Source organism: Synchiropus splendidus, chromosome 5, assembly GCF_027744825.2.
Source record: "Synchiropus splendidus isolate RoL2022-P1 chromosome 5, RoL_Sspl_1.0, whole genome shotgun sequence".
Lineage (NCBI taxonomy): Eukaryota > Metazoa > Chordata > Actinopteri > Syngnathiformes > Callionymidae > Synchiropus > Synchiropus splendidus.
The window spans coordinates 14,315,701-14,339,918 of record NC_071338.1 but is presented as its reverse complement, the minus strand read 5'-3'; the positions used below and the strand labels follow the sequence as shown (position 1 = coordinate 14,339,918).

General features: G+C 41.7%; 1 protein-coding gene across 13 annotated transcripts in view; it reads right to left on the bottom strand.

Annotated features, from left to right (window-relative positions):
- Positions 1 to 24,218, bottom strand: part of neo1a (neogenin 1a) — a 126,860-nt gene that overhangs the window by 79,333 nt on the left and 23,309 nt on the right. For all 13 annotated transcript variants that reach the window (XM_053864374.1, XM_053864372.1, XM_053864379.1 and 10 more), the window contains one exon: positions 2,696 to 3,019. In XM_053864374.1, coding sequence (XP_053720349.1) covers positions 2,696 to 3,019 — 324 coding nt within the window. The remainder of the gene's footprint in view (positions 1 to 2,695; positions 3,020 to 24,218) is intronic.

The following is a 24,218-nucleotide window of genomic DNA, read 5'->3' as shown; positions in this document are numbered from 1 at the left end:
AAGAAGGATGGCGGTGTGGGAGAGCAGCAGACAGTTGCGATGGGATTTCTCATTACTCGTATGTCCTGCCTATCACCGCTGTAAACCGCTCACTCGCTTTCTGCCTTATAATTTTTCCTCCCTCGCCTTATTCTCCCACTGGGACGCCTACTGAATACATAAGCATGTGCCCCACTGGGCCACACTCCCTGTGCTGCTTCTGTGTCCTCCGAGTCTGACTGAGGCTAAAACACACATGACAAAGCAATCAGGAAGAAAAACAGAAAAGAAAGTGGTTGTTATGTAGACCATGTGGACAAAGGCTGGAAGATATTATACTTGCACAGCAGAGCTCAACAAGAGGTTTTAATAACTTACTGTTGTGTTTATATAATTAAAACGCAAACATCTCACTGCTGAAATACCCTTCAGCAGAACTGACTTTTAATTGGCCAAGGAGAAACAATGAAATGTGATTTTGGAAATGTGTTATTTCCATAAGTTCCCCTTTTCTCTGGAAACTCAAATTCTGATTAAAAGGCCAACAGGCAGAAAACTGACATTTTAAGTTTTCAAAATGACAACATGCAATCACTTTGCAGGGCCGAAAAAAATATGTATAGGTGCAGATAGAAATGAGAGGCTTAGCGGAGGTATGCACTGTCCCTGTGCCTTCCTGTTTTTTATATATTGAATTATATATTATATAATTTAATAGTTCGCTTTTGTTAGCTTTCTAAGCTATCATGGATCAGACGGTAACACAGAATATCACTAAAAAGCGTTCATATAGTCCCATCAGAAACATGAACATTTATTTGAAAATTCTAACAAAAAAAACTTTTGACTTGCAAACAGGCAGATAAACCCTTACAATCACATAACTTGTTCGGTGGAGTTAGAAAACTATAATCATGACTGTTAATAAAGACATTGTGCTGCATCCGAAAATAAGGATTGGGGCATTAAAATGACATTTAAAAGAAGCGCCGTTTAAAATAGACGGACATTAAATAAGCATGTATGGGGATCCAATTGTTTGGGTTTGTAAATGGGTGTTGAGAGCAGAATCCCAGCTCCTGCAGAATGAACTTACTGGCGATGATGTGTGGAAAGCGGAAGTGCTTCATCGAGATGAACGAGCAGCACGTCTTCTGGCAATCAATCGCAGATATTACCCTCCTATTTGTCAGATATGCTCCCTGCCATGCAAGCCATCCGTGACTCATTTCATCATTAGATCAGAGAGGTCACGCCCACGCCAGCCCAGTCTGCGACATCACGCGCGGGTCTGATGGCAGCCTAATGGCCTGCTCTTTCTACTCCACCATTAACCTTTTATTGGCCACCTGCCAGCCCGCTTCTGATGTAACCATGGCTCAGAGCGTGTGGACGTGTGAGCAGAAAACCATAACAGAGGCGCTTTAAGACACTGTTTGTGAGCGTGCGAAAGGGCAGGCTGCAACCAAGAGCGGCTGTAATAGTTGAAGGAGACCACCTGCTTCAGCCTTCCGGAAGAAATCTATCACACATCTGCCAATCGTTGGTGATGTCCGATAGGAGGACAGCAAGGTGAATAGAAGGTAATAGCAGCGTGAGTTTAACTGGAGAACTGCTTGGAAATCCACATTGATTCAGTGGACCACACATCATTCGCAGAATTTAAAAAGAAAAAAAAAAGATGCCATGAAACTTGGAATGTGTTCTTGATATCATTAAACGTTAATGGTGTTGACGACGGCTGCTGGCAGTTCTGGAATACAAGCATCTGTGCCACTTTGGTTTGGCAGATGTTTGGCAGTAAATTAACAAACGACTATTTTTAAAATTTGCACATCTGATCAGGTGACTTGAGCTTTTCACATCACAATATTTGAGGAAACTACATATATAGTTAAGTTTTACTAAAAACACAAAGTAATTTATTCACACTTATTTTCATGATCATAATACTATAATTAACACACAAACCAACAGTGATAAGACTCATTAAATATCACTGATAAAATGATGTTGCTATATTAGGCTCTCAGCCAGTGATACAAGAACACAAGGAAACACAGAGACCAAGAGCATCATATTTTCTAATACTAGCTCAGAGAGATTGTCTGTGATGACACAAAGCTTCGACACTCGCAGCTACATTCTTCCCACACTCTGCTTGATAACACTGTATTCTCCTCCTGTCAACACGGTGCCTCCCTAAAAGTGGCACAGCGGCACAGAGGTGAAAGCCCACTGACAAAATGAATTCTGCGGCGCTTCCAGTAGCAAATTGAATTTCAAAGCGCAACCTGAGTCACAACACCTAATAATCCTAACATCACTTGTGGTTCCCGTTCGGAACCAGGTCACAGTGCAGTGCTGCAGAGGAATGAGGAAACCAGACATTTATCTGATCGCTCATCTTTCAAGGTCATGATTCAGCATCGATTTACACAGGATGATGAATATGAAATACTGAGCCAGATATAATGACTGTCTCGACACAAAACAATGGTATTTCTACATGTCCACCGTTACATTTGGCCGATGGCAGAGGACACTTTGAAGCCTCACCTCCATTCAGTTAACTTTGGCATGTTACTTTTTACCTCAACAGCCTGATATATACAAAGCCATTGATTGTGAGGTTTATTGAGGCACCAGGAGGTGCAGGCAGACACCCACATATGACAGATCCTTGTGAAATGGGTAAGCAAAAGTTACCACTCACCTGCCACGACGAGACGTGCAGTGCGACTAGAGATGGACCCGAGGGTCTCAATAGTTGCGACACACTGGTAGGTGCCTTCATCAGGCTTATTGTGCTTGGAGTGAACCACATGGGTAAAAAAGAGAGAGCCGTCTGGGAGGATCCGCCGCCTCTCGTCCGACACTAGACTCATGAAGGTGCCGTCTTTCTTCCACTCGATGCGTGCCGGCGTTGCTGGGTCACTGTGCGCCGAGCAGTTAAGGATTGCTGAATTCCCTCGGATGGCCAGAGTATCCTGGGGCTCCATTGTGAACCAGAAGGAGCTGAAAGGTTGCGGTGTTGAAGCTGTGGGGACAGAAACAGGAAAGTTTAGGCGGTTGTCAAGAGCGAATGCAAAGCAGACATTTTTATTCATTGCTGAACGGGGAAGAAAAAAATGCTTTGTAGGAAATCGATTCAAACATGACCTGGAAGTTATATATTGAATGTCATCAAACTAAGGAGGACCACATTTATTCTCAAACTGGAGTCAGTTATGCTTTAGTTGTACATCTATGAACCAAAAATCTGAGGAGGTTTCTGGAACCCCAACAGTGCAGCAGTATTTTGGCCAGAAGGGAACCAGTACGAAAACGACTAACCAAATACTGCAAGACGCTGCCAGCATTTACAAACAGCACTTACAAGTCGTATCATCAATATGAAGCAGAACGTCCACCAGCACCACAGCAAGCCCAGCAGGACGAGACACAGGAAATAATGAGTGCTATGTAGCTGCTCTCTCTCACATAAACCTGATCGAGGAGCGAGGAGCCCACGAGGGACACCTTTTACACAACCTGATCATCAAGCCATACGTCATTTAAAATGTGTATTTTTCATCATCCAAGACCAACATTTGAATTGAGATCATGAATTAAACAGAGGCATTTAATGTCAGGGACATGTCTGACATTAAATGGCTGGGGTTTCCCAGTGTATATGTATATTTCATGTATGTTCATTAATGCAATTCACAATTGTCAATAGCACTGCTTCCATGCCAACCACTCTGGAGTCAACTCATTGCAACACATGTGATATTAACGATTGATAGAAAGATTCAAAATTGTCAACTTCTAACATATGTTTCAGTATAACTGTAAATACCTGCCGAATACATTCACCCACCAGTCCCAATTCAAATCCAACAAATGAGCATTGTCTTTGACTTGTTGTAGAAGGTGAAGGCAAGAGGACTTTTCCCTGAGGGGATTATTATACGTATATATTTCAGCCTTGCTTTGGTGGGGAAGGATTAAAAAGGTGGTGAATTAATCTCATGCAAAGGATTAGTTGCAACTACATGACAAATGACAATAAAATCCTATTCTGCAAACTGATTTAACGTCTCAGAAAACAGGAAAGGGATCTAACTGTAATCAACTGCGATGCTTTTAGGTGACATTGCGACGTTTATCCAAACATCTGAAAGACGTTTCATTATTGAACCACAAGCCCTGCAAGAATAGGACCAGAGGAACGGAAAACTCCAACCCAATCTTGCCTACCTGGCAAGTTAATATCACGTCTTGTCTCACTATAAGTAGAGGGTGCAAAGACGGGGTAAACACTTTGGGAGTGATGTTGCCATTTCCCTTTCCTTGAGCGTAAACATTAACATCGCTCTGAAATGGATAGAGGAAGAGTCAGTAAGTGCAATTGCTTTGCATTTGTCCTCATCCATTATTCAAGTGCTGCCACCCTAAGAGTCGCATAGTGGTATTGTTTAGATAAATAACGCCAATTATCAGTTCCGCAGTGAGGGACCAGAGAGGGGGAAAATAATTAAGCCTGTATAAAGGCATTTCTAATAACACAAAGTATGGAGAGAAATAGGAGGCTGAATGTTAAATGCAATTTAAAACATGCCGGCACGCTTTCAGGAACGCATGTCTCTGAGGAAACGTCAGAGGAAGACAGCAAAGGAGGGGAAACAAGAAGGGACGTGCTACACCGTCAGTTCAGCCATTTCTTAGGAAGTAATTTCTGTACTTAAGAGTGTCGAGTCCCCAGCGTGAGATGTAGAGCGGTGAAGTGTAATGTGTAGTCCATTACAGCGGCAGTATGCATGTCCTTAGTGCATACAGTCACCATGAAAGCACAACCAATTACCGCAAATATGCAGGGAAGTAAATGAAAAATACAACTCCTATACTGACAGCTAGTCAGCCGCCACAACCATCAGAGAGCTAAATATATTTGGCCTATTCAATTCAGTGGACAAAAAATGTATTTACGTTGACGGAATACACTGAATTATAACCGGTTAAACATTAATGAGACTGTAATCATAATTCTCAAGTTCAAAGTCTAAGTTGAACAGTAAAATGGTCGTTTTTAATTGCATCACCAGCATTTATCTCTGTCAGCCAGCCACACACAGCAAACATTAAACAAAGAGGTGACTATATGCTGGTCTCTAGCAAAAGATAAACTAAATTTCTTCCTCAGTTAGGGAGGTGAACGCCACCTGCAGCCCAACTGATCTCCTTTGAATTTGACTATTAATGAGATTTCAAATGCCAAACAGGGTGTTTAATGACACAGATGAAAATAAATGTAGAACAATAGTATTACATACAAATGAGAGACAGGTGTGTGTGTGTGTGTGTGTGTGTGTGTGTGTGTGTGTGTGTGTGTGTGTGTGTGTGTGTGTGTGTGTGTGTGTGTGTGTGTGTGTGTGTGTGTGTGTGTGAAAGAAGTCACCACAGCAGGCTGGTAAGATAGAGGATAAACTGTGGAGAGAGGAGAACACAAACAGAGTATTGGGTGAAATATGACAGATGGACGGAGGCCAGAGTGAAAGAACATGAGGGGGATGTGTTACTCCCTCAGACTATTGAGACCACAACATTCTGAATCATTGCTGATCCAGAATGCGAGATCAGTGTGTTTCTGCCGCAATCCCTAAAAAATAAAAGACTATTTCTTGCCACTGCAGGACATGCAGGATGTGGTTAAGAGTCTTAAGGCAACCTGTCACGCATTGATAGTTCTAAATAGCTTTTATAAATATTGTTTTAATTCCCAAACTCCACGATAATGTGAGAACTTGTTTTTGCATGGAAACAAAAAAACTAAGCATTTGCTTTAAGATGGTAATATGAATCTGCAGAATATTCCAGTCTACATTGATGCCACAGCAGAAAGGTTTCCAACCACCAACCTGTGGAATTGAAACCAGTAAATTTGAAAAAATATATGAACCCATGACTAGTTTGCAAATATCACAACAAAGGAAAACTAATTTCATTAGTGAGGCACCAGTGTGTTCCCAACGTCCCTGACTGGAACATCTCCCTTGACTGAGGTCTGCCTCGCAGTTATGTCCCAGCAGGAATTGCTATTAATACTCAGAAGAAGGACAAGTGCTTCCAAAATACTTTAAATTTTAGAGATACACAAAGGCAATCTGACAGGGGCAATTGACTGACTGGGGTAAATGTGTTTGGGAGATGAAGGAATCAGTCTAAGTTTCATATTCGGTGTCGTCTAATGGGTGTTTCCCCACACACAAGACTGCAGACTATAACTGGCAGCAAGTCGCACAATCAGATGTTGTGTCCTACTTGATGTACCTTGGAAGGAAAAAGAACAGCTGCAGTGCCTCTCTTATCTCTCACCTTGAGTTTCAAAAACCATGATTGCCTTCATACAAGCAGTACAAGGATGGAATCTACCACCCGTGCTGCTGCCCAGGAGATGTCCAACTTCAGACCTTAAGGATGTTCTCAGAAAAAAATCTATTCATCATTGAGTCTCCAGAGTGATAGGAGGGAGGAGCAGTGCATCAGGGCTGGTTAGCCTTAGTGGTCCCGGTTAGCTCTTGTTTTGTTATTGGTTAAGAAGCTTTTGTAGCCATATAGACGTACAGGCAGAAAGAAGGGTTGTTATTCCAATAACTCAGGGCCCCAGCTGATGATCCCATCGTCAGATTTACAGGTACAAAATAGCGGCGGGTTGTACCATCTCGTCCTAGCTCAATTGAGACAAGCACCATCGATGTTGTACAGTCAATATACAAATCATATCCAGCACAGATTGTTTAATATGAAAAATCCATGACATATTCTGAGGTCCAAACAACTGAACGCTCATCAAAAGCTAAGAATGTGAGCCTTATCTACACCGCAGAGGATCCAAACACTCCATAGAAGCCAAGGAGACGTTTCCCCGCTAACAACACCAGCTCATGCTGCACAAAAAGAAATTTTAATAAACCCTGGCAGATCAAGCTTCGTACTATTGATGTATTCTCCAGCGCTCACAGACACTAAACTCACCAGTCTGTGTTTTCAGATACATAATCAAAGCAGCAGAAGATAGCTGCACGTTGCTAAGGAAGAACATGAGGAAAAGATGATCAAGGGAACTTTCATGATCGCAAATTCCGTCTCTTGGTGTGAATTTGTAGATTTTTGTGTCAGTTTGTGATGTTTTCATTGTTATTATTATGTAGAGATTGATTGATTTCTAATAGTAGAGTCACAATTTTGGTGCCCTCGCTTGATGAAAATTGCTCAGTTAACGTCATTTATTCTGGCTTCCAGAGACAAAACATCTTTTCATTATAAAGTTTCATGCTGTTATACTCAAAGAACGACAGAACGGTTTCGGTTATTTTATTTCATAATTGTGAACAAGAGAGTAGAAGAAAAAAAGGTATAAGGCTGACCTTCATTAAGATTATAATGGATAACAGCCCACTAGGACAGTTAGTGATGTAAACTATCGGAAGCATTGGAAGACCAGTGGAGGACAGAATGATGAAAAAAGTATACAAGTGAGCACAATCTGATTTTAACGTTCAGCGTGATTCATATTGTCCACAAAGGTGCTCCTGCCACCATGCAGCAAAACCCAAGGAAAAGAGACAAAGTGAAAGATATTCCTTCTCATTTCAATTGCATGAACCGGCTAACAGAGAAGATGCCCGGTGGGAATGATCACAGAGGCAGGGAGGGAGACGGAACACGTAACAGAGAGGAGGAGCAAGCTACATTTCATCAACAAACTGGAAGCTGGCTGCCTTTGAAAATAAAAATCTTTCTGTCCACGCCTGATTTCAAAGTCTGAGCTCCCAAATTCCCCTGAATTTTTCCCAGAAAACATTTCAAAACCAGACTTGAGGTGCTGACCTGATATCACAGGTTCAGATCAGCTCACAGATCAGCAGCCGAATACAGAGTGGAAAGCATGATCGTTTAGACAGGTCACGTTCAAGGCAGGTTTTCTTTTTATAGCCATGTGTTGTGTTTATGTTGATAAAGACCAGCTCAGCAGCATGTGGAATCAATAGGACACTTAAAGACTTAAAGACTTGTATTCTGCAACAGGGGTAACATTCTCTCAACCTCACATAAATACAGGGATCAGTGGTTGAGTTCTCCAAGTCAAGTATTATTTTCATGGAATGGTGAAGTGGAATAGACAGGAGTAAGCCCCACAAACAAAGACTGCTTTTCTTCTACTGTTGGATCAGCAGGAAGCAGACTTCCTCACAGCTTCGGAAAAGTCATATTGAATACCATAGTTATCGAGCTCTGTCAGTTGAGAGTTTTAAAACGGCCTCTATGCAGCTGTAATATTAGTAAAGCACACTTCTCCAACAGCACTCATTCAGAAAATCTCTCATGTGATGCCTGAATATGCTGGTCATTGCTGAACAGAGGCATTTCTAAAATATGACGGATATGATTTAAAAGGGCACTTGGTTATCATGTATTGATCAGTGAACATTTATTTCATATTAATCCCACACTTCATTTACTTAATATTGAAATACTACCATGTTCATTTCGGGTCTTTCCAACCTGGGAAATACTTGACAAAATGAGTAGAAGAAACTTGCTGAGAGAGGAATGAGAGTGTCTGAGTGGGAGACAGATCCAGGGGAGACTCAGTAGATTGTGATAATGAAGCAGTGATGGAGGCTTGAATCCCCCCCCCCTCTTATCAGTTCCCCAGTGGGCCCCCAATGAAGGATGAGCCCGCTGAGACGACAGCAACACAAACACACGGCGAGAGCTGGACCGGTGACAAGAGGGCACCATGTGGCAAAATGCTGAAAACAGTGTCTCTTAGGGGAGAGGGGAAAAAAGTGAGAGTGGAAAGCTACCCTTGGCTGGAAGTTCTGTTGTTTAATATCAAACATAAAGCCCAGTACATTCAGCCGTCCAAATTCATCTGAAGCAATTGGAGGAATAACTTCACTTTTTGTTTGAATCCTAGCCATCTTCAGAAAAAAATACACCAGGAACAAATTCAGTTGAAAAACATGGACACAGTTACCGTTTGCTAAATGTTTTGCTAGATTAATTTTTAATCATTGAGCTCTGATGATAATCGATAATCCTTAATTACTCTTCATCAAAGGTGAGAGCCCTGATGTGGGAGGATTTCAAAGAGGCTGTTTATCATAACAACTAAACACCAGTTTGATCAATGGCAGCAAACATAAAATCTCACTAAGTGTTTCATAAAACAGCAATAATGATAGTGTTAAATCCACTGGTTTGCAGTTTCCTAACCTGAAACCTAACCTGTTTTGTTGAGTCAGACCAATATTAAATTGAAGTGATATCTTGAAAATAAATGAGCAAATATAGCCCAGCAGCTGGCAACAAATCGAGCAGAGGACTTGCAGAAAAGCATGGCACATCCATCTTGCCTCTTGCTGGTTTCACCCCTTCCCATCACCCTGATACTGAAGAAAATCGTGCAGCTGTAATGAGATATCCTATAGATTTTGAAATGAAACACAATATTAGACTTTCCAGTCCCTCGCTTTTCACTATTGCACCCAACAGCGGGGCACACACGAGAAATAACAATCCTCGATGCAATGTCAAGCGACCAGCAATTGATCAGCTTTGGATCTCAACATCTGAGGAGTGTGTCCTGTTTTGGAAAAACCCAGTGGGCCATTTTGTAGTGTGATTAACAGTATTATTATTATTATGCCGAGCTTAAGCAGTGAATCCACAAATGGAATCCAACAAGATCTCGATTACTGACTCAAGAGGTGCACAACTGGACGATTTAAACAAAAACTACTTTCATCTTCTGCCGATCAAGCCCTTAATTCTGTCTAATCTGACAAAGCATGCCAACACCACAAATCTATTTCAAGTATCTTCTTTTTCCCTGTAGTTAAGAATCTGCTGACACATTCTTCTGGATGATTTGTGTCTTAAAACACCATTAATTAGAGGCTTACAGCCCGGATTCTTATCTGAGAGCGTTATCACTGTTTCAATGGAAGAACCTCCCAAACAATCCAACACTTCAGCCCCGGAGGTTGAATTTACCTCTAAAGAAGCACATTAGGAACATTTGTATTTCACTTCTTTGCTTGTTTTTGTTCTTCAGGGAGTGTATGAGGCTTCAAAGTGCTGTGAAAAAGAGGTGCTGTTAGCACACCGCTGATAAAAGAAAAGGCAGTCTCTGCATGCTCACAGCAATTTTTCGGAGAAAACCATTTAACACTGTAGCACAAGAGAGATCAAAGCCTTCAAGCCAAGACTAGGAGGAAGACTCAATTACTGTTTAACTTGAAACTGGATACTACCCTGCGAAAATCTTAAAATAACTGCGGACAAAATTTCCAGGGCAGCCTGCAGAAGTGAGGCGCAGCAGGGAGATCTATCGGAAGAGCGGCAGGAGCGGCTACGTGGGTTAAGTGTTAGCATCAGGGGCATACTTGAGATCACAAAAGGAAGAAGCTGTGTGAGGCATAACTTCACCGTTCATGGCATGCACTTTGAAGTAGTAAACTATTGAGGGGGTAAAGGAAGCATCCCATTTTCAACAAACATGCCACACAACTACATTTTGTCATGAGGTGTCATTACACCGTCAGTCCAGTAGGTCTCAACCTTCACGAGGACTGTGAAGGATGTACAATGCTGTTGTGTCATCAATGTGTCATGCTAGAAAAAAATAGCCTGAGGGAGAACCCTAAACTGCATGGAAATGGATGAACAACAATATCGGATGTTAGAGATGACCAATCTTTCATTGTTCGGTCTGCAGGATTAGCTGCGTGCTTCAGTGAGGGCAAGGAGTGGATCTGTAACTCAAGCTACAACGGGCCCAAAAAACACCGTCCTTAAGACACTGAGAATTATAAAACTTGAGTAGGATTTTCTTTTGCATCCCAAGAAATCAGGAATAGGACGCTGTCAAACATTCTAACTGCACGAGCAAGTCACGAGGACCCTTGTTTAGATTTTTCATCCGCAAGGCTCTTCTCCACCAGTGAGTATGAGGAGGTGCCCTAACAGCGTGGCTATATTTTCAGTCAGTTTCAGTCCTCTGCGTTAAATATCTATTGAAATTCTGACCTATTAAAAAAAAAAAAAAAAGCATAGTTGTTGACACTATAGAGATGAAATATTTTTCAGCTTGAGTTCCTCACCATGTGAGGTATTTTTCTCCCGGACTGAGGCAGCTCACTCATTACACCTCAAGCTTATCTCGGCTCTCTGTCCCACCAGGCCGGACATGGCATGTTTTGGATGCTAATGTGGATTGTATCGCAGATGAAAAAGACTCCGAGCAATGTTGCAACAGAGTGAAGTGAAGTGAAGAGGCTTTTTTTTATTTAATTATGGAGGAAGCTATACTGCTGCAGGACTGAAAAAGGCAACTCCCTGGCAATTCACATGTGCATCTGACACAGAGGTAAAACACACAACATTGTACTGCGACGTGGCATTAATCTGTCAGATTTCCCTGTGGGAAGAAAAACGATTTTGTGTCATTGAAGCGGCAAAATGAGACACAATGGCAATGGTTATCATTTCCGAATGTCTGTTTTGTTTTATCACAGTAAAGAATTGTGAATGCTATTGCTTGTTCTGCCTGACCGGTTACCAGAGATCAGATGCACCGTGCTGTTGTTGTAAATAAGACAGTTTTCAAACAGGATGTGTGTTGTTGAAAGGTCTTCCCAGTTTTCCAACAGCATTAGCTCAGGTTAACGTGCAACAGAATTTGAGCCACCATCAGCGATAAATGCCGTGGCATCCTTTCAACACTTTTCATTTCATTCAAAACGTATTCAGAGAAAGTGTTCTTTCCAGTCTGAACAACAGTATTAAGAGAAAAGTACATCTTCCAGTTTCAAAGATGTACACAAGCACTCACTGTCAGTTCAAATTGAAAGCAATTAAGTCAATATCACCAAAAAAAAAAAGGATTAAGAGTGAAATAGCAATGATAAAAAAATATATATCTCCAGGAATCCATGTTTCATTTCAAGGCTTCCAAATGAATCAAAAATAAATAACGCACCAGTGAATGGCAGCTTATTTGTCTCCTGCAATTATGCCACATTACCAGATCAATTTGGCAGCGTTTAGCTGACAAAACATTGCTATCTGAGTAATTGTTGAAGCATCTAGCAGCTGAGCTGATAGATGAATCCCATTTCCTGTACACAGAGGGGTTGCATCTAGGCTCCATTGTGTGATATGATCTGGTACATGCATGAATACAGCTGCTTGTTGTTGAATGTAAGCCCATTTCAAATGGACAAAAAGCTTCATCTAAGTGAAATATTTCCCACCCACGTCTTGCTGTCTCAATAAAAAGGATAGCTTGCAAAAAACACTTGGCACAATGTGTTTTGATGACAGCTGAGCAGAAATCTTATCTAAAACAGAACTGACGGTAAAGTAGCTCTAGATATAGTTCAGGAATCACTAAAGGTCTCACTCACAGATCAAACAAAGCAGCAAGTGGACACAAGCAAGTGAGAAAATTCTAATTATTCTGAGGGTAATGCCTTCTCTTCATCCGGTGGTGCAGCTATATGAACTTCCAGCCCAGAAACTCAACAGTCACTATTGGGTCACATGGAGAACTGTGACATTGTCTGCTTAGCTGGAAATTATAGACGAGAGCCACTCTCTGCCCATTTTATTTTCACCTGTGGATCGACTTCCATGAGAAAACAAGTCTCGTGCCTCGACAGTAGGACTGAGAGTATGACTGCGCTGGCATCCACATCATAGTCAGACCAAGGCAATTGTACGATTGTGAATCAAGTACCATATAAAAGAGTCTGTTTTCAAAGTAATGTACGGGTTGAGGTAGGCAAAAACTGCAAAGACCCAGTACAGTCTCAACGGAACCATTACCCAGACTAAGTTTTGACTAAGGTTTTACTAAAAGAATGGGAAAAATTACATCCCAAGGCGTTGACAGGCATTTTAAAACAACAACGACATTGATTCATTGTCACTGCCATGTAAATGTGCTCAATGTTCTACAATTAAAGAAATCTGTCAAATATTCTTTGCCAATTTGCTCAATTACATCACCCATACGTTGCAGTTTCAAAAAAAGATAAAGAAAAAATATACAAGCAAGTCAATGTGGGATGATACTGACAAGCTAAGATCACTTTATTAAAGTTTTAGGAAAAAAAAAAAAAAAAAAAAAAACTTTCCACCCTCATATCTTCAAACTCCCAAACATACCCTCGCTTTGTGAATTAATGGTTGTCAGTACCAAACAGTCAACAGGGATTTACTCAACGCCTATGCAGTACGACTAGTCGGCATAGTCAATGGAGATTTGCACGGCCCTGGGCTGAGATAAACTGTTGACACTTAAAGTACAATACAATGGTTGTCGAGTTGAGTTGAGTCACCAAAAAAGAAAGAACAGCAAGTGAGTAGCGGAACCACTGGGTTTAGCACAGAGACGACGACTAGTTCTTGGACGTTCGCTGCCATATGTCCATTTTCCCAGTTGCAATTACGTCAATAGAGCATCCGTGCCAAAAAGCAACAGTCAAGCTTCTTTGTCAAATTGTATGTACTACAGTAAGAGATGTAAACTGAAAAACGAAGTGCAGATCAAAGGCTTGTCGAGGAATTACTGTGTGTGTGTGTGTGTGTGTGTGTGTGTGTGTGTGTGTGTGTGTGTGTGTGTGTGTGTGTGTGTGTGTGTGTGTGTGTGTGCGCGACTGTGCTTGAGTGTGTGTTTGTATAATGTTGCATCTTGCCAGCCATTATCCGTGCACCGAACAGGTTTTGCTCCGTGGTGTCATCTCTAAACCCGTTTTATTCCAGCAAAATGGCGATGCTATGAATGTGTGCTTGATCCATACAACAGCACAGTACGGCGGTCATAAGAACAACAAATTGCTGTATGAATATATTACTGGATCCCATGAAATAGTGACTGTTTATCGCCATTGTCTGCCTGCATAATTCAGGAACAAACCTTACTCAAACAATTTATCATCCTCTCTGACTGATTGCACGACTACACACAGAAGCTCTAAGCTTTAGGAAAACAAAACCACTATTAGCGACTGCAAATACCTTCTATATTTAATGGCCTCCTTTCGACTGGAGTGCTTCTGCTGGAATTGTCGGCCCACTCATCACGTTTGAGCGTTAAATTATTTAAACTAACCTCAGTGGAAGCAGGTTAGCCAGGAGGCAGGGGGTACAGCACGCTGCTCGGAGGCCAGCTCCACTCTTGTTTACAAGCGTGCAGGGACTGAGATTGAATGTTCACCTGGTAGTCTCTCACAGCGACAAACTCAGTTACCATGGGTTTACTAGTGCGACCAAAACCACTTAATGTACAGACATACGTGCCGGGAGCACACAGCACAACACATCGCAGGCCCTTGTGAGGTTTGCCTCCGAGTGGATTGTGAATTCATGCCTGTGGCTTGGAAAGGTTCTGTGATTAAGAAAACACTGCAGATGTCGAGTGCAGCTGTGGTGCAGCAATGGAAGAAGCCCAGCGCTCATTGGAATTAAGTCAGAACAGAAAAAGTAATTAAATTCGCCAGCTGGTAACTGAGTATTCTTTGGGATGGTCAACAGTGTTCCTCCACAATCTGCACTGCTCTTTCTTTACCTATATCACACACAGTGTTCAACAGTAAGGAAGTGTAAAGAATTTGTAATCGCCTCCTGGCACATGCCACGTCAGCAACAAAGTTTGTACTGCCTTTGTTTGACTTCAGAAATGACATTGGACTGACTTACATTCTGCCTTTTATAGTTGGTACAAAGGAAGCCGACACATTTGTTAAAGGGCTTGACGGCCGTTCACTTTAAAAGGGAGTGAAACTACAAGGTGAAAGTACCAACTTGCCTGCATGTTCAAGTTTCGGGGCACCTACTTTTATCCACATCCATTCAGTTTCCTGAACACTGATAGCACAAAGAAAATAATGGAGCAGTCGCTCTGACAGAGGGATTATAGCAAATAGGCTGTCTAGGCTTAAAGGAGTGAAGCAAGCAGTTAACCTGCCAAGAGAAAGAAAAACTACACTGAATGTGCAGTTTAAAAAAAAAAGTGTCGACTGTAAAAGTCACCTCAAGGCTTAAGGGTTTGTTTTTTCATCTTGACTCTGTCATATGAACCTGCTTGTACATGCCTCTGGGACATGGATAATTAGCACTGACGCTATATCTATTTTTGGGACGAGCCAAAACCCGAGCAACTATATGCCATCACCACTTAATATTGCACATGAAAGGCCTGAATGAATGATGAATCCATCTATTACCGAAGAGGTTCTAATGCTCTGTTTTCTCCTTTTCTTCCTGCGGGGTGGGAAGGGAGGAGCGGCTGTCGTGCTGAAAAGCAAGGGTGATAATTGGACTTGGCTCCTTTGATGTGCAGACAACACCATCATCCGTCCTAATCATATTAAGGAGACCCAGTCTGGCCGGCAAGAACCATCCAGCTACGGCCAAGATACGGGTAATCCTTCTTAGCTCCAATCTGAAACTGTCGCTGGATGCAAGATGTTCGCTGTGATACTGAAAACGAACATGGCACTAGTTTGCATGGTATGACTACAGAACACAGCACACGACGAAAATGTCCACAAGTTGGATTAACAAACACAAAATCACAGGGAGAACATGAAAGCTGAGGAAGTTCAGAGATCCTCTACATGTGCAGCTTGTCCAGACAGCAGGAGGACAAAGGATGAGATTGGAAGGAAGAAGCTGCCAGGAGCCATGTGTCAAAACCATGGAGGCCCCGCTAATAATCTCACTGTCCTGGTAGGCCAATATGGCAGTTCCTGTTTGCACCCTGGCGCTGCGCACAAGCACGCCGCATGACACATTGTAATAGTGTGCAGTCTTTTTATGAGGGATAAAAAGCGTCTTACTTCTCACTGCGTCTTATTTTCATAACAGAAACCTACAGTTCAGAAGATATCCAATTTTTAAATTAGTGATTTGGCTTTGCTGGGCCTGAGAGGTATTTGTTACCCAACAACAAGTGCGCGTGATTATAAACAGTCATTAGGATTTTAGTGTACAATAGAATTAAGCTGTAAAATAATTATTATAATTAGCAAGACAGCGATTGTAATTGCACATAAATGAGTGGGTTGAGGGAAAAGCACCTGCGTTATCAGCACATTTAGATTCACCACTTTGTCAGGGCTCTAAAAGTAATCGTCCAATCACTCGTGTGTGTGTGTGTGTGTGTGTGTGTGTGTGTGTGCGTAGTTCCTAAAAGGAGGAGGATGGGGGAGTGGCTCTGGCATTGTTGTAGGAATCAAATAGCGTTTCCATGGCAACTCTCTGGCAGTGGCAGCCTCTTCGCAGTAATCAGAGTAGAGACCCCCAGGGACCCTCCCCTCAAACCTCTCCCCTCCGGCACGTTTGCAGAGGGGTCGGAGGCATCCAACTGGGGGTGACTGACACTTGTGAAGCGGTGAGCAACAGATATAACCTCTGTTCATTAATCATCTGAGTCATTTCTGAATATGCGATTGTGCGTGTCAATGTCAATATTAACAGCCAAGAAAGAACAGGAGCTGGAGCACGTTGAAAGACCACCACTGGGGGGAGGAGGGAGGAGGAGCCACACACAGCCAGTTTGAGAGCAAAATAAATAGCTGCGAGTATGTGTTCATGTATATGTGTGTGTGTGTGTGTGTGTGTGTGCGTGTCACCAAAATACACTCTCTCCCACCGACCCCCTCCTCTGTCTAACACAGGTGGGTATTGTCTGCAGCATGGGGCGCTCCTGGCCGCCCGCCAGCTCGGCTCCGACGCTGGGCTGGTCCCGCTTCAGTCGACTGGCTGTAGCAGGTCCAGCATGACAGGCCGTCCAAATCTTTAACCCTTTGCTGTCCTGGAAGACTGGATTGCAAGAAGTCTAATGCCTACAAGCTTATGAGCAGGACCAATAACAGTTCCATATTCTTCATTGGGATTTCTTTCCTTTCCAAGTAATAAATGTCAACGATAGTGGCATATTTTGGAATGAAAATTTTCTGTGATCACACGCGATAAAACAAAGTGAAAATTACTAGCGGAAAACACAACTCACATGATGGAGGTGGGCATGATTACGGTGGTTTTTGGCGTTTAAAAAAAAATCCTAAAAGAAACATCAGACTAGCTAAATGACAGGAACACACTCACTGCATGCAGAACTAAAGTGTGTGCATCCAGCCCGAGATCTACAGCAATGGACGGCTGCAAATCAGAGTGAGATTTACTTCTCATGATTAAAAGGTATCATTTTCATCGTCATCAGTTCTAAGAATGTCAAAACTGCCGCATTTGCTCCCTTGTGTCTGTTGAATTGCTTCTCGATTGGCAACAATCCGTTCTGGCTCTGGTGTATATTGGGGGCTGCGTCACCAGAAGCCCTGTATAAGACTCAGTAATATGTTTTTGAAAACACAAGCAAAGGTGCGTACAGACATTAGCTATTGATCTGAACCCAGTGACCTACAAGAAGTGATTCATATGCCCTTGGGTTTTTGTACAAAGTAAGTATTGATCCATGTATTGATTACCTGTCAAATTTGAAGGTAAAGAGGCTGAATGTCAAACAAGGATGTGTAACAGAATGTGACCAACATGTTTTAATTCCAAAGGCCGACACGTGTGTTCAAGAATCTGAACTTAGCAATATCAAAATACTCGCACCAAGAATGTGAATTGACACTGTACGAAGTGGTGTAAAAGGTGGGATCTGCAAGACAATTTACAAATACATTTTTTTCCTGCGGATTAATAGCATATTGTAATGTTGACTACTGATACAGCAGTAACAAATCTTACCATTTAGGACTGCACATCATATCATGTGATCAATATTGGAATCAAGATTATTAATCACAATTATTCATATTCATTATATATGATACTGCAGAGTTCAATCACAAAGTGCAAATCAATAGAAACAATTACAAAATACAGTTTGAGGAAAAAAAACAGTGAAAATTTGCACATTCTAACAACAACATAACAAGCATCCGGTCTCTCCACCTTGACAGCTGCAATGTACTTGTGAAGTCCATTTCAAATAAATAAATAATAATTATAGCCTGTGACTATTCAAGCATGAACGTGGCTGGTAACATGTAGCAGCAGTAATGCATGTCCGACTGATGTGTTTGCATCTGCCACATAATCATTGATTGACAGGTCCCAGTCGGATGCCGCAGTGCTGTTTTGTTATGATTAAAGCGAATGCAGAAATATGAGCATTTGGTCTAAATCTGAAGCATCCCTATCATTACAGTATAATCGTGGCAGCCAAAATCGGAATTAAAATGCAACTAATAGAGCAGCCACACTTCCAATCTTAGCCTGAATCCAAATGAAATGCTGAAATGGAGACCATTTGTTTCTTTGGATAGATAAGCAATATGAAAAAAAGGCACCTTGGTTTGACTGTTTTCAAGATTTGACCCTCTTCAATTGTTTGTTGCCTTTCTCTAGCCATTTCTGTAGCAGCACGTAACTTTGAATTTATGAACCAAAGCCAACAAGGGCACCACAGTGTGCTATTACGCAGACAAGGGGGGTTGTGCAAGTAACCAAGAAAAGTTGGAACAGCTCTTGGAATTAGGAGCATCAGCGTCCAAGGCTTGATCAACATCCCAGGGTGCAGAGACGCTTTATATCGCTCATTCCCTGAAAGCACTTCGGAAGACTACATACACTGAGGAGGTGATCTGCGTTTATCCATTTCTGCCTCCACTCGCAAATGAACTTAAAGGACAAGGAAGAGGTGATTACGTTTACGTTGGTGATCCCAATTACCGTCTGAAAAGGTTTCATTATTCCTTCATCAGGTGTTTTCGAAGCAGGTGTCCTTTTCACCCCCACTAACGTTCGGTGCAGCATCACCCTCACGAGACCTCTACTGCCTGTATTTCCCCTCAACATGAGGAATAACAAGTGACCCTGAGGTGATTTAATGTGTGTACAATTTATGGTGACACATTATTGCAACCGAGATGTTCAATGTGTTCAACTTCCAATTATTTGCGACATCCTAGCCCGCTCTTTCAATTTCAGTTCATTGCAGCTCCTTTCAGCGCTCGGTTACGACAAGATAGATGTGAAGTTGTAAGTGTAAGGTCAGCGTAGAGTGGCAGCTAAGAAGAAAGGGGGACAGATAAATCTTAAATAATAGAGGCGTGAAAGATAATGGATAACTGCTCGTGTGGGAACAACCGTGATTGAATAGTAACAGCCACAGAATGTTAAAACCTTGTTAGAAAAACGGCACACATGGACTGAAGCAGACAAAGAATTGTTACAGAACTGGTAGTCTGGGTCTCTTGTCTACAAGGACACCGGGGATGAAACGGTCTGCCAGCTCTTGTCACTACAGTAACACCGTAAAAGACTTAGCAGCTCGTCTCTTCCTCCATGGGCGTGATGACGGGTGACACAGAGTTTAAGGACTGTCTGACTGTTTCAGCCATGAGCCGCCACACAGAGGAAGTTAACTAGCAACGAAAAGAAGCCGTGGCAGAACTTATCTCTGAGATCTGTTCTCTGTCTGGTGTTGGAATAGAATATTGGAATAGAACGCATTACATTGTCATATACATGAGATGGAGTCAGTTTGAGGATGTTTTATGATGTTGATAATTATAGTTTGATAAAAATATTACTCTGAACAGATAAAAGGATTTCTACAAAGTCTTCAGGAAATGATGAGACCAGGAACTTGTGACCAATGATACAGATAAAACAAAGTCCAATAAGATGGGTGAAAAAGGTGCTTTCACAGTTTATACTGTTTTGCATCAAACAGGACATTTGTGTTGGGATCCACTATGTAACAATAATGCAAACTATAAGCTGTGACTTGGGGGTCTGTATGATGAGGTACAATATACTACACGGAACACTGCATTGAGATAACTGGAACATGTCTCTTGAGTGACGAAAGTCTTCCGTATAAGAAAAACACCCACAACCACCATGAATCCTCTCCCATTATTCCAGCAATTGGCGGGTGTGATATCCCATTTTGGCAGAACACTTGGGAGACGGTGTTGCTTCTGACCGTGAAATCCGTTTGTCTGCCAGGTTTACCGTTCCAACAATGCCTGCCGAGCAAACACATGTGTCACTTCCCTTCCCCCCTACATCCTTTCCTGAAGCTTGGGGTCCCAAATTCCCCATCTACAAGCATTTGCATCTAATTATCCAGTGAATAACAAGGTGGCTGTCCAAAGGGTCTGCAGGTCTAATTTTGGTGTCTCCAAGCATCAAGCCTAGAACCAATTTGCTATTAGACGTGTGCGTGCAGGTTTTCTATTTGTGTCAATGAGAGTTACGGCACCTGTGATTAAAACGTCCAACAGTGCCCAGCATGGGGTTTTCTCCCAAAGAGAAGGAGTTGTATTTTCAAAGATATTTTCTTCCTTGTTGTTTCGCTCCTAAGCCTGTTCATGTTGTTTTATCCTTTTTCTATTGTCTCCTCCAAATGACAAACACAGCAGTGAAATAATGATTTGGGGTCACGAAGAAGGTTATTGGTAGTAAGTCTTCTGTAAACCAGGAGTGGTCCTCAAAAGGCCAGAGTGGTGCAGGTTTTTGTTCCAATCATTCATCTACACACACAGTTTGACCAATGAGGGTTCAGCTGAAACAAGCAGCATCAGAATGACAAACCACTTATTTGACTACAGTCTTCAGACACCTGCCTGGTCAGCTGTCTGAAGACCACCTGGTGGGAGGAAAATGGTTCCAAAAATACTATAGACCTCCCGGAAAACAAAGTATGCCAATCTTTATATAGTGCAGTGCATTGTAGGTTTCATAATTCTGGATTTTTTCCCAATACACTTTAAGGTTAGAGATGAAAATGCAAGAACAGGAGTAAAAAGTCACATTATCAATAGATACCCGAACGTTCAAGACACGTATACCGCAAAATTTGGTTAGATTAGATGTCCATCGACCACGTATCATTATTGTGTGTATACTGAGATTCATTAACATCGATTGACATTCAAGAAGGTAATATCGCTAAAATGATGTCCTTGCTCATCCTACATGTAAAGCTATAGCAGTGGCAAACACCAGTGTTGCACTTGCCCTTCAATGTACAGCAACCAACATAATTTCCTGCATGCCATTCATTGGTTACAAAAAAAAAACTTTAAGCAAGAGAGTATACATCTTTAAAAGTCCAACATCTTTAAAAGCGCTGCAGACAAAAATTGACAAAAATGTGACAATAAATTAGGATTATAAAAATCATTATTCATCACAGGATGAAGAATTATTAATAGTTTATTTTTTTATAACAAGGATAATAAAAATAAACTCTAAACCAAATGCATTGTTGTAGATGAGACTTTAGGAAGACGCCTGTCATATTCAATTTTTAAAAAGTGTATCACACGTTGCAGAAGCCGAATGAAAACTGCTCTTGAGGGTGTGCCTGTTTAAATAGATAAAAGCCTGGACTATTTTATTTTACCATGAACGGAAAATTGCTGTGGCATCCGACTGTTGCATGCCACTTTCATGCCAAACAATGGTGCGAGAACAAAATGGCGTGTGGGGGTGATAATCAGCTCAACACACAAATAACACCAGCCCTTTAGGTTATTGGGCTTTCCTTTTGTTGACAGGGGCCACAATGTCGCTCAATATTCGACCTGACAAGCATAGCAAATCACCGCGACAGAGCTCAGTGTCAGGCGGAAGTGGGTTTGTTTGCTTATTGAGCCATGTGGCCTGCAGTTCGAGAGCATGAATAAAGAGATCTCCCTGATCTGCACCAGAGGGGTGAGGCTGAATACAAGAGAGCCGTGGCAGTGGTTGGAGTCATATATACAGGGAGATATTTTGACTTTTGCCTCAGCACACACAGATAGGACCAGCATTATGGAGATATTCATATGTGCCACCTCCATTTTATCGTATGTAACGCAGTAACCTCAAGACTCTTCCGTCACTACCTGTAGGCACAACCAGATCAAACCCCTCTCATTATTGGGATTTCTTTGTCTCCGACCACCACACGTCCTGCCCAGCTGTCAGTGAGCCCCTGGGGGAAGGGAACCGTGCACAAGCCCAATGGGACTCATATTCACTCACAGTGAAGAGGCTAATCTCTTTACAAGTGTCAAGATACTGAAATGGCCGAAACAACCATAATCACTCATCATTTTCAGTGAAACATTTCGTTTGAAAAGGTGTTCCCACATTAGGAGGTGACCAGAATCAATACATACTGACGTGGTGTCACACGAGGAGACGCTGAACGCCGTTTCTCTTATCTGACTGTTATGGCAGCAGCTTACACAGTCAATTAACCAGATTCATTTACCACCCGATAATTTGCATTCAGAATCAATTTGGCCTGCATCCCTCCCTCCCTCTCTGCCTGTTTGAGGCCAAATAAAACCTGCACATAAAAAACTGACACTAATCACATAAAAATAAACTACAGGCATTAGGAGAACATTGGATGGTGGCGGCGGGATATTTTTCACTCTAGTTAACGCTCAAAAAGTCAGGAAATTCACTTAAGAAAAGGAAACTAACAGGAAGAGTGAATGGTGTAACATGACTCACAGTATTAGATATTAATTCTTCACAGCGAGTCAACATGATGTAGCTGCCGCCAGGGTATAAATATATATATATATATATATATATATATATATATATATATATATATATATATATATATATAGTCATACAGTGTGGTGGGCAACGATGTTTATCAAGTTTAACAGTTTTCAATCCTAGTTTTATTGGAAATTAAAAGGCAGTTGTGATGAGTAATGCCGTTGTCAACTACTTAACTCACATCTTTTAAGTCCCAGCTGTTCAATGGTTACAACAAACGCTTCAATTTTCTTGGGAGTAAGATGGAAGAAGTATCCATCTTCTTCCATCATTCATTCATTCTCTACAGCACATTCCTATAACCGGATTGTCAGATCTTCAGCCTAGACACACCGAACAGTGGGAGGAACACATATAGGGACGAGGACACAAGTTCAGTCAGAAACCAGAGCTGCCCCATTCTGATGGGTTTTCCATTGCATTACTCAAAGTCACCTCAGCATTCACTTTGATACAACAGATATTCAAAATGAATGGTCTTGAAAAGGGAAATCCGAGAGTAGATTTACAGGATGATGTGCTAATGCTATAACATCCAGATTTATCGAGTCATATTACAGTCGCAAATCTGTTTAGGGCATATTACTTGGTCAAGGCTTAGGACAATCCTTCAGGGATTAAGGGAAAGCTAAATTACATTAATCTGACCAGTGGGAGCCAAACTGCCCACTACAGACTGTAAAAATATCAACCAGAGAGAGGTTGTGACAATGACAGAGGTCAGCCGTTCTCCCTAATTACATTCCAAGCTTGCCCAAAGGTAAAAGCAATATTTCTAAAGTTTACAAATGAGATATACTAGACTGCTTTAAATGCATGAGCCTGCGTCTGAACCAAAATAAAATCTTGTTAACAGACCCAAGACTGAACAGTAACAGTGTGCCCGTAATAGAAACCAAGCAGCAGCCGCTCTATATTTAACTTCCCACCAGCTAGTGGCCAAAAAGATACTAATAAGTCATTTGAAGTTGCCGGGAGGTCTTTGATCGGGACCGGGACCTATCATTATTATTATTATTATTATTATTATTCCTAAAATGACCATCCAAATCATCCGACATCTTACAGAATACAACCCATATTAATATCTTTGGATGTCAAAATATCAAAAGGCCCAATGCGAAGGATTCTTTTAAAGGTCACATTTAACAACCTCAGTGCTTGTAGCTGGAAGTGACGGTGATTTCGCTGCACAGGTGTTAAATGTACTCTCGGAAAAGAGATTAAAAGTTCTGCAGAAATCCTACAAGTGCAGAGCTTTTCAACAAAGTTGCTCAGCCCGGAGATTAAAAGGGCTTCGGTCCAAATAGTCCAATAAAGCTGACGATATATGGCATGTATGCAGTTTCTGTCTAATTTGCTTTGAAATCTGCCCCAGGGTTTGGCAAGAAGGGTCTGTTTTCTTGGAAGAACATTGTAAATTAGATGCATAAAACACCAACGTTCTCGGTTTTTTTTGCCTTTAATCCTGAGGAAAGTGGCAAATGTTCTCATGTCATATTAACTGCTTTTTTTTTCTCACAATATAACTCAGACAAATATTTTTGATAATAAAGCGCCAACAACTTATCATGTTTCCCTCCCTGTGA